Source organism: Phoenix dactylifera, chromosome 2 (assembly GCF_051530095.1).
Source record: "Phoenix dactylifera cultivar Ajwa chromosome 2, Ajwa_hap1_PhDact_Kaust_v1.1, whole genome shotgun sequence".
Classification (NCBI taxonomy): Eukaryota; Viridiplantae; Streptophyta; class Magnoliopsida; order Arecales; family Arecaceae; genus Phoenix; species Phoenix dactylifera.
Window position 1 is genome coordinate 27,130,087 of NC_143191.1, and position 16,252 is coordinate 27,146,338.

General features: G+C 40.9%; 2 protein-coding genes across 8 annotated transcripts; one reads left to right on the forward strand and one right to left on the reverse strand.

Moving 5' to 3' along the window:
• Nucleotides 1–446: 446 nt before the first annotated feature.
• On the reverse strand, nucleotides 447–5,964 carry ATJ6 (J-domain protein 6). Of its 5 annotated transcripts, none has more exons than XR_015975230.1 (10): nucleotides 5,573–5,964; nucleotides 3,263–3,361; nucleotides 3,067–3,168; nucleotides 2,905–2,964; nucleotides 2,684–2,790; nucleotides 1,708–1,790; nucleotides 1,285–1,375; nucleotides 953–1,178; nucleotides 706–821; nucleotides 447–499 (listed from the first exon to the last, which is right to left on the reverse strand). XR_015975230.1 is itself a non-coding variant. In XM_088715746.1 (9 exons), exons 1-8 carry the CDS (start codon nucleotides 5,675–5,677, stop codon nucleotides 980–982), a joined length of 846 nt encoding a protein of 281 aa, XP_088571872.1. In that variant the 5' UTR covers nucleotides 5,678–5,964; the 3' UTR covers nucleotides 545–814; nucleotides 953–979. The 5 variants fall into 5 exon arrangements, 3 of the variants coding, with proteins under 3 accessions (XP_088571872.1, XP_008808199.1, XP_088571873.1); XR_606129.5 differs by having other exon boundaries at nucleotides 696–821; XM_088715746.1 differs by lacking the exon at nucleotides 447–499 and having other exon boundaries at nucleotides 545–814.
• A 1,355-nt stretch (nucleotides 5,965–7,319) lies between these two features.
• Nucleotides 7,320–15,550, forward strand: LOC103720331 (MSF1-like family protein). Of its 3 annotated transcripts, none has more exons than XM_008809976.5 (2): nucleotides 7,320–7,978; nucleotides 13,543–15,550. In XM_008809976.5, exon 1 carries the CDS (start codon nucleotides 7,375–7,377, stop codon nucleotides 7,945–7,947), a length of 573 nt encoding a protein of 190 aa, XP_008808198.1. In that variant the 5' UTR covers nucleotides 7,320–7,374; the 3' UTR covers nucleotides 7,948–7,978; nucleotides 13,543–15,550. The 3 variants fall into 3 exon arrangements, with proteins under 3 accessions (XP_008808198.1, XP_088571875.1, XP_026665502.1); XM_088715749.2 differs by lacking the exon at nucleotides 13,543–15,550 and adding an exon at nucleotides 13,093–13,514; XM_026809701.4 differs by lacking the exon at nucleotides 13,543–15,550 and adding an exon at nucleotides 11,512–13,084.
• Nucleotides 15,551–16,252: the final 702 nt, after the last annotated feature.

Consider the following 16,252-nt stretch of genomic DNA (forward strand, 5'->3'; position numbering starts at 1 on the left):
CCCTCCCCAACCTTTCTTCTGGACAATAAAAGAAAGGGTTGTTAAATGATTTGTTGTTTTTTTGTATAAAATTATACTATTGTCACCTTACATTAGTTCGCTTGTTTTTTTTAAAAAAAAGGTTATTTGCTTATTATTATATTGGTTTCTGATTGACAAATATAAACATGTACATGAATAATTTCTTATTTGTTTTGAACTTAATACAAATTGTATATAGATTCATGTCAGAGTAAGTCCTGATACTGCATACTACTTTAGCAGCGTACATAGTTGTACACTAATCAACATTATCAAATGTGTAAACAGTTCATGTTTTTTTCTGTCATAAATTATTCAGATTTTCATATATGCTCGTCTCATTAGGTTCTCCTGAGATTCCCGTGCAGCGTGCAAGCGGTTTACTAGTTAAGAAAGCTGTCAAGAATTCTGGCTGCCATTACGTCTTCAACAGTAACCATAGACCATTCCAGGAAGTCAAGTAATCTCATAATTATCCCTAAAAAAGAAATGGACGAAAGAAAAAAGAATCATGAGCAGGATCTATAGCACGCAATCACCCAAAAAAAAATTATAAGCACCCTGTCACTTCACCAGAAGTAGAACAATAGCTAGTAGTATTTCTTTATCGCCTAAAGCAAATGTTTGGTGTTTTACTCAATTTAGGCTACTGATCTTGTAATAACAACTCAAACCTCAGCTTACTCCTGGCAGTATGTAGAAGATCCGCTAGGTGCGAGAGAACTGTTAACTTCAGCTATCAACCATTCTTGATAACACCGATACCTCACATAGGACCAGGTTCCAGTTAGAACTGTCACCTGTAAATTAAAATCATCCATCAAAGTGAGGCTTCTAAATGGGCATCTATCTGAATATTAGGTAAGAGCCAGTAAGATAAGCTACTCGCACTGAAACAATGAAATACATAGCATGAGACTAGGAATTCTACCAGAGAAGACTCCACAGCATTGCTTCATTAGGGTTTCCGTCTTTTTGCCTGCTTGCTTTCAAGCCTTTGCTGGGCCTTCTCAAACTCTTCTTCTGTTGGTTCTGGAGTAACTTCCCCATTGTACTTAGACATTATGGATGAGAGTATAGAGTTAAACTGCTCTTTCCTCTGGCTACTACGCTGTGAAATGATGGCAACTAGATCTGTTGATGGTTGCTTCTTCTTCCTGCAGAGAATTCAGAAATTATGGAGGCTGGGATTCAAAAATTATGAAGGCTCAAAAGAGTCTCCTGCATGATCACCCAAAGAAGTTCTAGAGTTAAAGAACTCACTTTCCCCTTTTTGCTATAGGATCTGTAGGTGGCTTGGTTTCAGACACTAGTTTTGCCCATTTTTGATATGCTTTTGTCGTTCTCAGTTCACCTATAATAAGAACATGCAAATTAATTAGTGCCTCAAGCATACTAAAGAACGTATCACAGTAAACAAAACTATAAACCCTACATTCACCTGTCATTCTCTAAACACAGTAGCTAGGAGAAATCATTAGAAAGATTACAAATGCAGGACTGGTTGGGGGTGACCATAGTTAACTGAATAACAACTTGATAAGTTTTTCCCTACACTTAAAGAAAATAATTGATGTTTATTCACCAAACATTGTTTATATTTGTATTTATATTTATATTTATAGAGAGAGAAAGAGTAGTAGATTTATATATTTCAGACTGTGGACAGTGAAAAACAAACCATACCTTCAGCTATCGCTTCATCAATGATATCCTTGAATCGGTGTGAATCCAGCTTCGGATCAGAACAAAGCATTGAACAAAAAAGCCTGGATGACAAAGATATGATGTCAAACAAGTTATATACCTGGAGGAGATTAGCACAATGACTCCCTGGGAACCATATTACTGAAAACATGCTGTGCCCAGGGGCGAAACCAGGATTTCAGCTGAGAGGTGACAAAAATAACAACTCATGATCTATAATCCATTTTCGAATAAAAATATTAGAAAAAAAAATAATCAGAAGATCTCTATACATTAATTTGCTTGAATGCATAACAAGTGCACAAATCAAAAATAGTGTTAAAACAATATATAATTCTCAGTTGCTTAAAAACTTTTCTTTATTTAAGAGTTGCTTTGACCCGTTAATTTTAAAGCATCAACAAAAGAAATATGAAGTACCCCTTCATATCCCATGAAGAAACATAAGAGAAATACAGAGATTCTTGACAAGGGAAGAAAACAATAAAGATAGCATGGGGTGGAATGGGGGGATGTTGATAGTTAGCATGAGGTAGAATGGGGGGATGTCTTGCTAGTCATCCTTGCTTCCTGTCCCTTCTTTTTGTGATTTTCCTTCTTTCTTTTCTCCAGGTGACCCAACACTTGTGATTCTATTGGCTTTGGATTATCAGGTTTCATATAACATTCTTATCTTTAGAAAGACCAGGTAATATAAGTTTTCTAACAGATTACTGGTTTCCTAATAAGTAGGAATCTAGAGGTGCATAAGAGATGGACTTTTGCTTAGGGGTAGGCGTAGATATCCCACAATTTCACGATGTCAGAAAGATCATCTAAAGAAACAACTAAAATTTTAAGGGGCCAAAGCTCAATTTGTAACTACCAGCCCTATGGAGTGGATAGCGTATCACCGAGTGAAAGAAACTAATCCTTGCAGAAGATAGGAAAATGCATTTATATAAGTGTAAAATACCTGTTCATATTTCCCTTGAATTTAGTGTAGAGATCCTTCAAATCCTTCTTCTCAGAATCTGATCCTCTGTAGTTAGCTTCAAATTCTTCAATATCAGCCTCAGTCACCTACATCCAGGTAAGAAAATCTTCTTCATGATCATAAAAAAATGAAAGGTGATATCTGTTTTTTTGGGAGCAAGGGAGGGGGGTGGGTGGGTGTTCTAAGTTTACTGCATATACCTGTCTAAACATTGATCTGAAAAACTCCTGTAGATTTTCAGCAGCTTCCCCGGATAAGGCCTGACCAGCACAGAAACAAATAAGAAAAGGATAACAGTATGCCCACCAAATAAATTACTTCAATTTAAGATATAGGAAGAATTTTGATTTTTAAGGACTCACAACATCATCAACACAACCAGTCTGATCATAAATCGTCCTTTTCTCCTCATCCCCAAGAACAGATATCACTTTTTGCAAGAGCTGGAATTTCTCTTTAGCTTCCTGGAATAAAAGCAACCGAGCAGATACAGAAAAAGTTCAAGAGATCTAGCTATGGAATTAAAAGAAAACTTTGAAAAAGTGGATGACAGTGCACCTCATCACCAGGATTTTTGTCTGGATGGAGACGCAAAGCCAACTTGTAGTATGCCTTCTTTATTTCCTGTTGAGTTACAGTTCTCTCTACACCAAGAATCTATAAGAAAATTGGACTTTCAATGGATTTTATTTTCTAAGAAAGACCAATACAAGAACTCGGAAACTCAATGTATTGAAAGACAATTATAAAATCATGTATTATGAGATTCTTTGTCTAAAATCAGGAATATGCAAAGGTCCAATGTTAATTGATTTATCTATTGCATTTTGATGGGCAAACCCTTTGTAACTATGCCCTGCATCATACGAATTAGTCAGCACAAGTGACTAGATATTAGGCTCAGTGTTTTTTACAAAGTGTTCCAACATGAGAGCCATGACGAGTGGCTCGACTGCTCCTATCTGGGATCAGTTATCCAGACAAACCTTTCATTTTTTTCCACATAAACTTCCAACCAGTGTTATCGAAGACTCCCTGCCCATTCTTCTAACTCTCCCATTAAATGCGGTAAATCCAAAATTTCATCAATGTGCATGTTTCCAACTCAGTTTTTTGTAGCTCCACACTATATCAGTATCAGCATGTACATTTTCTTTTGCTACTGGTGTACTTGCATTTTCTTCATTGCTCAAGTGACTTCCATTTCATAAATTTTTTTACCAATATGTAAAGATCCTCTTCATTGTTGGGGTGGGGAGTGGGGGGCATTAAGGTAGCTGGTTAGTTGGAGAGTGTCCTGGAAATGTCTGTGTTTATTTCAAGCCAGATTGCGTCAGCTTGTAGCCTTAGCTGCACAAATAAGATATGTTCCCAAGCAGCAGCTATGCCAGCCATCGCATCAGAGGTTTGCCAGAGCAACACTAGGCAGAGGATTACCCACTTATTTTTCTATACATCTACCAATATGGTTTCACTCATATTTTGTGCTCTTATGCAATCAACTTCACAAGTAAGTTGTCCCAGCTCCCGAGCAATCATATTCAAATTTCTTATGTGTTTAGGTGCTTCCCAATTTGTTTAGTGCTAAATACAATTAGTTTTCTAAATGCATTTCCTAAAACACCTGTTACTGACTGTAAGTAATGCTACTTGCTTTAAAATGCCTAAATCATAGCAAAAGACATCCTGAAGCCCCTTAAATGTTATTTACTTATGTGACAACCAGAAATTATATATGGAGAATGAATGGCTGACTCTGTGATTTTGATTATTTTCTTTTTGATTTTAAAGCATTAGCATGTTCATTGAACACCTCTTGTTCATAGCACAGGTTCACAATAATCCTTGTTGATCAAGGGCATCATGGATTTTTCTTTGTCCTCACCCATAAGCATTTGGTGCGGCACATGGAAATAGCAAAGCCAAAATACTAAGTACACCAGAGGATCTTCACAATTTTATCTCTTCATTCTTCCTTTCATCTACCAAATCTCATTTACAAAAGGAAAATTTTTTTCTTTACTTTCTTCTTTTCCTCTCTGGTTCGCATTTTGAAGCAGGATTTAAAGGAGGAAGCCAACACAGTTCCTTTTCAAAGTCATTTTTTCCCCCTCTGTTGTACCCTGCCCCCTCTTCTTTTTCTTTACTATCCATTTCCCAACTTTCTAGGCTTCTATGACCTCTTGATGTCACTTGTTTCATTTTCTACTGAAATGGTTGTCTAGATTTCCCATCTTCACATCTTAGGCCATGAAAGTTACACCTATATATCTTAAAAGATTATGGTTACATAAGAATTCATGTTGGAAGGATCCAAAAAATATTTTGGTTCACTCAACCTACAGATCCTAGTGCTCCAAAAGCACAAGGTCCTGATAAGCAGCTGATAGGCTACTGGAATGGGAACACGAACTCTCTGGTTTCCTTGCATTATCACTTTACACTTTGCAATCATTGACCATTTTCAATGAAATGGTGATCAAATATGCCGTTGGGAAACAACTGTTTGACAGATCAGTACCTTGAACAAAATTTTGATCTTTAAGAGCAAAATAGGGCCCCATTCATGAGAATTTCCAACGAAACGGAGCAAAAATTTGCGATCAACACACCAAGACCAGCACCGACATAGCCATTGGCATTTCAAGAGCATATGGGTGTACGAAAAAGCTGATTTTACGGCGGAGATGACAATGATAATGAAATGAACCAATCGTCCCAAATCTCTATTTTCCCGCATCATGTTATCCTAAAATTTTAAGCTAGGGCAAGAACTATGGAGGATAAAAAAGCAATCATAGCACAAGTTCTCGAATAAATCAAGAAATGGGAAGAGAGTGTGGCCAGAGAGAGATCAATCTAGATCACCTCGTACAAGCTCTTCTCTGTGGCGGTGGATGCCTCGCTTCCTCGGATTCCTTGCTCCTCGCGTTCGCCTTCTTCTGCAGCCCTGGTTCTCTTCTTTCTCCCCATTTTCGTCTCCGATACAAGAAAGGTGAAGAGGCGAAAGGAAAGGACTGGTATTTATTATGCGAGGGCGCGACCAAAAGTAAATTCCCGCGCTCGCCCTGCCGCGCTCATCGAACTGAAATCCGATCGTGCCCTAGGGGGCTGTGAGAGCGCAATGGCGACGTCGGGATCTACGGTGCGATTGACGGTGGAGATTTACAGAGCATTGTGTTTTTAAGCGGACACTTGCTCGAGGTGGTTTGCATATCTCCCCTCGATTGCCACGCCCAACCAAAATATTTTTGAGTGACAAATTATGATCCGATCAAAGTGATTTGAATTTGACATAAATAAATTTAATGGGATATGCTTAATCCATTTAACATATTTAACATGTTTAAATCAATTTTATTTATTTAAAATCCGTTTAACTTATTTAATAAATGAGTTATATCGATCGAATCAAATTGACTGTTTAATTAATAGATTGGATTCAAATTTAACATTTAATATATTTAATAAATAAGTCAAATTTGGATTGATAATTTTTTGATCCAATTCGAATCCAATTTGATTCGTATCCAATTCAATTGCACCCCTAATCGTGCTTGGGCTCCTTGACGTAGAATCTACTGATGACTTGTTTTTTTAAGTGCTAGAGAGCAACGTCAGGTGAATGCTTCCCAAGAAAATGAGCTCATATAGTCATCTCAAACCCTGCAGGTTCATATTTGGCTGTCATCATGGAGGGGAAGGAATGAGAAAGTCTTTCAAAAATAAGGTGATTGATCCAAGAGAATTCGCATGCCAAGCTTCCTGCCTTTCCCACCTGACCTGAGTTTCCTGGCAGCCTCCTCAACCAGGTTCTATCAAAAATAATTTTGACGGATCCGTTCGTTCTAATTCTACCAAAGCAGATTTGTGATTCATGATCACCAAAGGAAGGCTTTGTATGCTGCTGGAATTCCACTCTCTTAGTTCAGTTCCAAGTGTTAAATAAATTGCAGCATGGCATGGCTTCAAAAATCAGAATTGCAATCAACCCACAGCTAATCCGACCAATCCCACCATATTATCATTGAAGATGACTCCATGATGGCGATGTCTTGGTTATTGGACAAAAAAAATCTTGAAAAGCATCAGTTCTACTCTTGCCAGCTTCACATTCGGTCATGTTTGCCTCCCTTCTCAGGGCAGCTGGACATAAGTCTTTCCTTCGAAAAATTATACCATATTCACTTCATGCACCGAGCCAATCATTTCATCTGTGAGTTCCATTCATTATGCACTCATCTCTTAGGGTTTAGGGTTTAGAATTTAGAATTTAGGGTTTTAGAATTTTGGATTTTGGGTTTAGAATTTAGAATTTAGGATTTAGAATTTAGAGTTTAAGATGACCCCAAAAAAAAAGACTGAGCTGATTGATATAGTGCATGGCCATATTGGTGCACAGGCCTCCTCGCTCGCTCGCTATAGATTCTTGCCCCTGATGCGAGGATGCCTCATTTTAGAGGATCTATTGTGTAAAAAAAAATTAAAAAAAAAGAATAGCGGGCGTTAATAGGCCATCAGACAATGTCGAACGGCCCAGGACAGCCCATTTACTGTGGGCCCAGGTGCCTTGTCCTCGAGAAATTTATGCAGACAAGCACAAGCTCGTACCCTTCCGTCGCCAGCTTTGCTTCGCCTCGCTTGCTCGCCGCCTCCATTTTTTTTTTCCGATGGTCCGCGCGTACACGCAGGAGCACGTGTACCGGCACCCGTGGGATCGGGTAACCGCGGCGGCGTGGCGCAAGTTCACCGACCCGGATACCCCGGCCGTGCTGTCCCACATCGTCGACGTCCAAACCCTCTCCCGCCGCCTCGAACCCGCCGCCGGCCGCCTCCATATCACCCGCTCCATCACCGTCCGCTCCCCGCCCCTCCCCTTCCTCCTCCGTCGCGCCCTCAGCGGCCAGGACGCCGTCATCTGCCACTGCGTTGAGTCCTCCGTCGTGGACGCGCGCGCCCGCTCCATGGACATCGTCGCCCGCAACGCCACCCTCCGCGGCCTCATCGAGGTAGAGGAGCGCTCCTCCTACCGCCCGCACCCGGACCGCCCCGACGGATGGACGCTCTTCCGCCAGGAGACCAGCGTCCGCTGCCGCCCGCTCGCCGCCCTCGCCGCCATCGCCGAGAAGGTCGAGCAGCGCTGCGCCGAGCGATTCCAGCAGAACAGCGCCAAGGGGAGGGAGGTCGTCGAGCGGATCTGCAAATACCTCGAGGCCGAGTCGTCGGCCGCCGCTTCTTGCTGATGCCGACCTTTACCTGATTGCGATCCCCGAGGTTAGGGTTTTCGCTGTTACTTCCAGTGCTCTCCTAGTTTAAAGTTTGGATTTTCTTTCTACCACATCGATCGTTATTGATGGAGTAATAATTGGACAATGCTATACTCATTTCACGAACCAATTCTCTGGATCTCTTCTGTTGTTATTGTTATTGTTGTTGTTTCTTTTGTAATCTGACGCTGTTCCAAAATTTTGAGAACTAGAAGCATGGAAGTGAATAGTTCACTTTTTCCCTTTTTGAAATTTTGATCAAGATAAGGAAGTTTTAGACACTCTAAAGGCGGTAAAATTCAGATAAATTAGAACAAAACTAGTATGGATTATGACTTAATTGAGCAGATCAGTGATATAATTTGAAAGCAAAGCAAATGGCAAGCGTAATTTACAGCAAGCGAGTAAAAAAAACTGTGTTTGGCAATTTTTCTGCTTCTCTCATGCAAATGGTCAAACAACCTTAGCTTTCTGTAGGTGCTTTATCCTTAAATTGATGCAGTAAGCTTCTTTTGAGGTCCTCCATCTCAATTGTCTGTTTCTTCTTCTTCTGTGGAAACTTGTTTTCATGCTTGTTTGATACTTGAAGAATTGTGAATAATCTAGGCCTGCATGCTCAGAATTATACGGGCCTCAACGGCAATATTTGTCGTCTACAAATCGAGTCTCCAACAAAAGATGCTGGAAAAGTGTAAATTCCTTGAAAGAAAAAAAAAAAGAGATACGGAGGGGAAAAAAAGGAAGAGTAAAAAAGAACAAGGGGAGGAATAGGAGAAGTAGAAATAGGGTTTCTGGCCTATTTTTGGCCGAAACCCTTTTTTATTCCAAAATGACTGAGTAACCACTTATTATGGCCAAAAAGTACACGACAGTTAGCATGAAATTGTGTAAATGCAACACTTGGCAATGAATGATACATGACTACCATATTATAAAACTTGTAATAAATCAGGAATTCATGCAAGATCAATGCCCTGTCAAACATAAAACTTCAACATGAGACATATTTTAAGGGCACTAAATACATGGCGAGCAGAAAATTTTGAATGTAGCAATAGAGGGCCAGTTGATCATGCGTAGAGTAATTGGTTTTATTATGCATACTTACCGTATTCAACCAGAATTGGCGACACTCTAGAGGAAATAGCTAACTTGAATCAACACATTTGCCCAACTTATTAGTCAACAAAACACGACCCAATATTACCAGTAGATGGTCTAAATTCATGGGAAAATTCAGGAAGTGACCATTTTTTATTGAGAAACTATCCAATTAATTCTGTTTCCTGCAAGACAAATAATAAGTGAAAATTTTGATTTATCAATGAAATGTCACTGTTTACATAAAAAAATTAACTAGAGGTATTAAAATACGAGATCAAAACATCTCGACGGCATCAAAAAATCAACTATTGTATAACACAACCAAGGAAAAATATGGTTTCACCACGATTTCTCTCCTGAACTATTAAGCAGATCAACAATATTCGAATACTTTAGAGAAAATTATAAAAATGCCGGAGTTATTTTACTTTCAATTTTGAAGTATAATGCCACTCATGATGTTTTGGTAGGTGTCAAAGCCCTTATGGCTTTGTGGGACTATATGAAGAAACTTTCCCACGAAAATGACTGACACCATTTTTGTTATCAATTTCTATAAATGAATATAAAAATTTTAAATCATTCAGTTAGTGGATTTATAGTGTCACCCTTGCACATTTGTTAGGATTTTTATGCATTTAATCAGTTGATTGCATCGTGCAGATCCCTTACTTTTGTTTAGTAACAAATTACCAAATACAATATTTTTGTGCTCATTTTTTTAGAAAAATTGTTTTTTCCCCTATTAATCATTGTCGTCTTGTATGATAATCTATACGGCTATAGCTGGTCTACTCCCAACGAGACATGTCAAGAGAACATAGGAAAGCAGCATATGGCACATATTTTCCAAGAAAGGAAGATCAGCCTAGATATACTAAAAGATGTATGGCTGTTGGATGTTTCTTAGCATTTCAACGGAAATGAGACATGATATTAAGGGAAGATAGGAAGACAAGATGCAAATGGTGATCTAATGAAAGACTTAAGGTGAGATGAAGATGGAGGACACATATTGAATTTTCTGCAAATCCTCTCCTTGATTTTCTTGAACCCTATCTTAGAACTTTCATGGCATATCCCATAATTGCAACTCCTGAAGTTTATTCACATGCTGCATTCCCTCTGGGATCATCTCTAGCTTTTCTCACTCAGAGACATGCAAATGGATAAGTTTAATCACCACCCCACTTTCCAAACTCTGGTGTTCTAGATCATTCAAGCCAGCTAGCACCAATCACCGTAATTGAGGAAATCCATTAGTAGCACAAACCATCTTCTTCCCTACATATGAGCCATTCTCCAACCTCCGAATCCGCAGATTTGGCAATTTCCCTAGCATCACCATCAGTTCTTGCTATAATCTTGATCCCCGCAATGCTATCTTGGTGAGAATTGGTGGAGATTCTTTACTGTTTGGGAGTTTTTATTTGACAATCATCTTAATCATAACTTAGAGAGGTGTAATCATTTGATAAGCTCAAAATGTAATCTGTCACAATTGATTATCTACTTCTCAACTTTAAAGAGACAAGGTGCTGTATTTGCCCAAATGAATAGCATAATACATTTTCATGGAAAACAAGAAGTCTTTTGAAATGTGCAAGGCTTGAAGCTTGGTTGGCCAGCATAAGGCCCTTCTATCCATTCTCCAGCACCTACAACCTTTAATTTCTGTAGGTTTCTTAAATTCCCAAAAAATGTGTCTGAGTGCTTGATTCCTCCAAATTGCAGAGAATTTTTCTAGTATACCTGGCGTCTGGAGTTTGTAAGTTATAATATTTCCTAATGGACGAAGGAACCTCTTTTAATTCAGTACATCTCAACCCCAAATACTGTAAATGGATCATGCCTTTAGTACCCTCTGGCAGCCTTGTAAGATCAGGTGCACCTTTGAAACCAATTATGTCAAATCACTTGTGCTTCTGAAGTTCAAACCTGCTAGAGTATGTTAGTGTGGTGCAGTACAATTAGATACTTGTGGTAAATAGTGAGATTATGGAGAACAAGATGGCATGAAGTTACATGCTCCATGTTATTTTAATTGCTAGAAATGCATAGAAGTTTATCCTCTTTAGCTTTTGATGTGCACAAGTCACGCAATAGGTCCTCATAGCACTCCCATCAATTTCCTGTCGGCAACTTGATGCATGCATCTCTGAACCACAGCTCATCCAGGTAGCCTTTTGCACTCTCTTCCATGTTTTTCTTCTTTGTATGAGGTATGAAGCCTTCCGCAATCAATAATCCAATCAATACTGTTCTCTGCAATCTCAGTCCTTGGGAACGAACCTTTGATTTTTTTGTTCAAGAAGCATGACGTTATAAATGGTGTGGCAGATTGTTATAACTTGAAGCTGATATTTGCAAAAGTTGCTTGCCATCCTGAACTCATTCCCAATCCATGCTCTTGATTATTTCCATCCATATTGGCAGATGTTATTCATTCCCAAGCCATGCCCTTGATTACTTCCATCCATATGGCAGATGTTCTGTCTTTTCATGCTAAAAGGTCTCGGGGCACCACTTTATCCAGAGGTACACCACTACATCTCTCTGCAAGCTGCATTCCTGAAGCCTCCAACTCTTCAGGGCATGCTCTTTCAATGTTCTTATTTGCTGGAAATATCTTCTCAAGAAAAAGCTCCCAACTTCATCATTTAGAAATTGTATTTTGTATGGCTGAGAGAGGGTGGTGGTGGTGAGATAGGATTGTAGGGTCATTGGATTTCGTAACATCTGTAGAACGTGGAGTAAAGAACACTACTTCCATTCATTACATCTGGAAACACTGCTTTTATTTGCTCCCATTCTTCAGTCCTCCAGATGTTGTTCATGACTATTATCTTCTTGTTCTCAAGAACTTATATAGCTTCTCTTTAAATCTTCCTTTTCCATCCTTTCCAGATTATCTTTGCAAAACCCATGACTTTGCCCATAATCTTCTTCAGAATTTGAGTCACTCTAGATACAGATATGCGAGAACAGGTATCAAAATGTCTTTTGATATATTCTTTGTTATAAACCTTCTTGGCAAAGGCCACCATTCCAACTATGGAAACTACAAAATGCCATTTTTGTGTTGGATCAAGTAATTAAAAAAATAATTTCTTATTTAGGTTAAAGCCTGAACAATTGTGTCATCATCTAGATTAGGAGATACCTCCTTCCTTGCAAACTCTAATCAGCAAAAGTACTTGCTTCAGATCCACCTTTATCAATGTATTAGTAAGACTGTATTTCTATTTTCAGAGATCTCATGATTCTTGATCTTCAACTCTTCAATTTCCATGCCAACCATATGGCATGAGATTAGTTCATGAATGATTAGAGCATACCTTACAATATGGTCTACGGAGCCTCTTTTTTGCCGTCGCATTGCAATCTTGAGCATGAACGAAGACAATGATGATGTCCTCTGCTTGATACGCAACATCACCCTTCCTCTGTTTGGAGTCTGCGTCGTTTAAGAAGTATTCCACTCGCCCTAGCTCTCTCTCTTGCGACTTGACTGCAAACTGCATGCTAGAAAATGGTTTCTTGACATAGAATTCTGCTAGTTTGAGTACTACCAAAACAGCCTGCTGGGTCATATCTTCTTCCTTGTCCTGCCTTGAGATGATTTTTTCGGTTTTTCTTATAAGATTATCCAGAAGCTATACAAAGAAGAAATTTTGCTAATTATTATGCATATCATATGTCTAAACAAATTTGTTCAGCCTCAAGATAATATTGACTCGTAAACTAGGATGCCTGACCTCACTTTTGCATAGTCAAATACCCCACTTTAATTTGTTGAACTACTGATTATTATTTATAATCTATCAAATCAATCATTATTGATTTTCTTCTTAATGACAATGACAATTGTGGTGGTTTAAGTTTTTAACACAACAGTAGTAAAATTCACAGCCAGTTATAAAATGTTATTATTCAAAAACTTGTTTGATCACATTTATTTATTATTTTTCTTATTTTTGTACTGGTTTAAGATTCTAAACTGGAATAGTACACCAGGGAGATGATCCCAACTCCCAGTTACACCAGAAGAGAGCTTTTATTTCATTAAGTGGAAGAAAGAAGATCAGTTGGCTGATGCTAATTCTGGTAAGATTTATACAGCAACATATCTCATTCTATCGTGTAGAAAATTATACGGAGAGGAAGAAAAAAAGGTTCTCTTCCTTCTTTAATAGCAAAAAATAACAATCGCAAAAAGGGATCTGTCAATAAAATCGCTACAATGGTTGTTGTAAGCATATAGGCATTTGGTAGGTTTTCTCTGCCTTCACCTTAGTTTCCTTTGTCTACTAAAATATAGAAAGCCAGTAAACTTTCATATCCCTTTCCGCAAAGTTTACCAACCTGTATGCCTGGACGCAAGGATATTTATACAAGGGGCACAAACTTATACAGATCACAAATAAATTAAGGAAATAATGCTGTTTTGAATTTGTGTTCTTGCAGCATTTGTGATGGATAGTATGACTCTGCACAACAGAAATATTGTATGATTCTGAACTCCCATGTCCCTTTCTGCAACATTTACCAACCTGGCTACCTGGATGCAAGGAAATTTATACAAGGGGCACAAACTTATACAGACTTAACAAAATGAATTAAGGAAATGATGCTGTTTTGAATTTGTGTTCTTGCAACATTTATGATGGATGGTATGATTGCATAATAAAAACATTGTACAATTTGGGTTTATCCTTCCAAGGGGCTAGCATGCAAACATTCTTTTACTTAAAGTTTGATGTAGTAGTAGGATGTTGCAGTTTCTGAATCTGGTTAAGATTGTTGTGAGCCATGGAATAAATATATAACAAGGTTTCCTCTTGCATAAATCAACTAGCATGGTCTGTTGATCAAGAAAGTCTTTTCTACAGTAGAGATTCTCTCGTGGCCGAAAGGAAAAATAAATACCTGCAGATTGGAATGAGTTTATTTTGCTACCAAGTGATGTTTGCAAACATGGCATTCAGTTCAGGCAATTACCACAAAGCAAGGGGCTGTAGTTGCACAAATGGTTGAGACAGAGGATGCATGATTGTCTAAAGAAATAAAAATACACCCAAGAAAGTCAAAAGATAACACATTCCGGAGTGCTCCGGGTAAATCCTCCTCCCCTAGCCAAAGGATCTCCCCAGAATGGTTAGCCACATAAGGGGTTATCCAATCTGTTGCCCCGTTGGCTTCACGATATACATGCTTAGCCTGGACGGCCATCCCCCTACTACGCACCTGTTGCTAGAAATTGGACCCGGGGGCCGCCGCGAAGCCGGGGAAGGAGGAGCTCCGCTGCTACAGGGGGCGGACGGCGGTGCGCCGGCTGGCTGCGTCCTCTGCTGCGGGGGGTGTGCCAGTCCGAAGAGGGGTGGTGCGTCCAGTCCTGTCCTGTCCTGCAAAAAGCCGGTGGCCGGGCTCCCCGGCTCCGGCCCTCCGATGCCTAAGTCAGAGGGGACAAGTATGTGGAGAGAGCAGGGAAGAGAGTATATGGAGAAGACAGCAAGAACATTTGGATAAGATAAAGAAGACGAAGAGGATGATGTCCTCAATTGCGTCTGTGCTTCCCGGCGGGTTCAATTCCGGGGATCTGTTTCCGTTTTTGTTTTTCCCCTCCCCCCCTTTGGTTCTCCCAGGTTCCCTTTTATAGGAGGGGATTACGTTATCTGGGAGGTAACCGGGGGATTTGTCCCTGTCCGTCATAATTGGGCACAATTTGGCCCATTTATGGCGTAGTGGAGAATGGGGCCGAATCAGACCGGAACCAGGGAGCTGTCACGGTCGATCGGACCTGTTGGAGTGGTTAAACCGCCGGCCGTAGCGGGCCTGGGGTCTGTGGATGGTAAGTGCATTTATTACCGAATGAACCGGCGGCCAGGTAGAGCCATACGCTCTGATGGTTCAGTGATCCGGAGATCGTCTTGGGCCGTGTTCATTAAATGCCTGAGTGCATCGGAGACTTAAGGGAGTCTCATGCATTAATGGCAGGTCGTGCCGAACGCCTGCGGAGATCTTATGCCTTGATGGCTTGGAGATAGTGGCAGGTCGCAAGCCGTAGTTGTTGTCAAGTCCCTTGGACTTTAGGCGGGGGTTGAACATTTGGTAAAGGCATCGGCTCGGCAAGGGTGCCGAGCCGAGCTGGTCGCCCGATGGGGCGCCCTGTGGCGGGGCTGCTTTGAGTACTCCTGGTCGGCGCCCTTTAGACGAGCACCTTCTAGCAGAGCGCCTTGGCGCTGTCTTTGGTCGGCACTTTTTAACCGAGCAGCTTATTTTGGGTGGGGCACCTCTTGGCGCGCGCTCTGGTCGGCGCCCTCTAATCGAGCGCCTTCCTGGTCGGCATCCTTTGGCCGAGCAGCTTTCCGGTCGGCACTCCTTGGCCGAGCAGCTTTCTGGTCGGCGCTCTTCGGCCGAGCGGCTTTCCGGTCGGTGTACTTCGGCCGAGCGGCTTTCCGGTCGGTGTACTTCGGCCGAGCGCCTCCGTGGATGTATGACTTAGGATTTTTCCCCTAACACTACCCCCCGACTTCCGAGCTCCAGTTGGCTATCAGCTGGAGCGCGGGAAGTAGCTTTAATTGAGTTATTACGAATTCCGAAAATTTCGATTTACTGCGCGTTTTGAGCTATCGAACGCTTCGAGGTGCCTTCAATAGGCGGCGTCTCTTCTTTCCCGAAGAGCCTCATTATTGGGACACCTTTTGCGAAGCGTCCTCGCGTCGTGGGCTCATGATGGGGCCGCACGATCTTCGATTGCGGACGCCTTTCCGCGCGATCCGATGGGGCGCTTCGACGTTCGAAGCGCTAACCCTAATTAAATGCATCGCTCTGTCTTTTAGACCGACACGTGTTATCATCTAACCAGGATGCAGCGCTTTCTTCGCTGATCCGGGCCGTTGGGGAGGTCTATATAAACTCTCCCCCGGCCCCCTGTTCTCTTTCCATTGCTTTCTGCTTCCAGCTTCCTATTCTCCCAGTCTTCCTCAAATCGAAGTCCCTTCTCTTCGGCTTCCTTCCCAGGTCCCCCTTCTTTTTGATTTCCCTCTCTTGTAATGGGTTCTTTGCCTAGCGAAGTAGTGTCCACCATGAGTGTCCTGGAGGTCGAGATGGCCGAAGAGTGGTTTTTCCCTCTTCACGGGTTCCGTTTGGAACCCGCCAGGCGAAGGGATCGGGT

Coding starts and splice junctions, on each gene's coding strand:
- ATJ6 (XM_088715746.1), bottom strand. CDS start 5,677: ATGGGGAGAAAGAAGAGAACCAGGGCTGCAGAAGAAGGCGAACGCGAG. Junction 2,791..2,904: donor TCAGATCAATGTTTAGACAG/GTATATGCAGTA, acceptor ACCTGGATGTAG/GTGACTGAGGCTGATATTGA. Junction 1,376..1,707: donor TGATGAAGCGATAGCTGAAG/GTATGGTTTGTT, acceptor TTCTTATTATAG/GTGAACTGAGAACGACAAAA.
- LOC103720331 (XM_008809976.5), top strand. CDS start 7,375: ATGGTCCGCGCGTACACGCAGGAGCACGTGTACCGGCACCCGTGGGAT.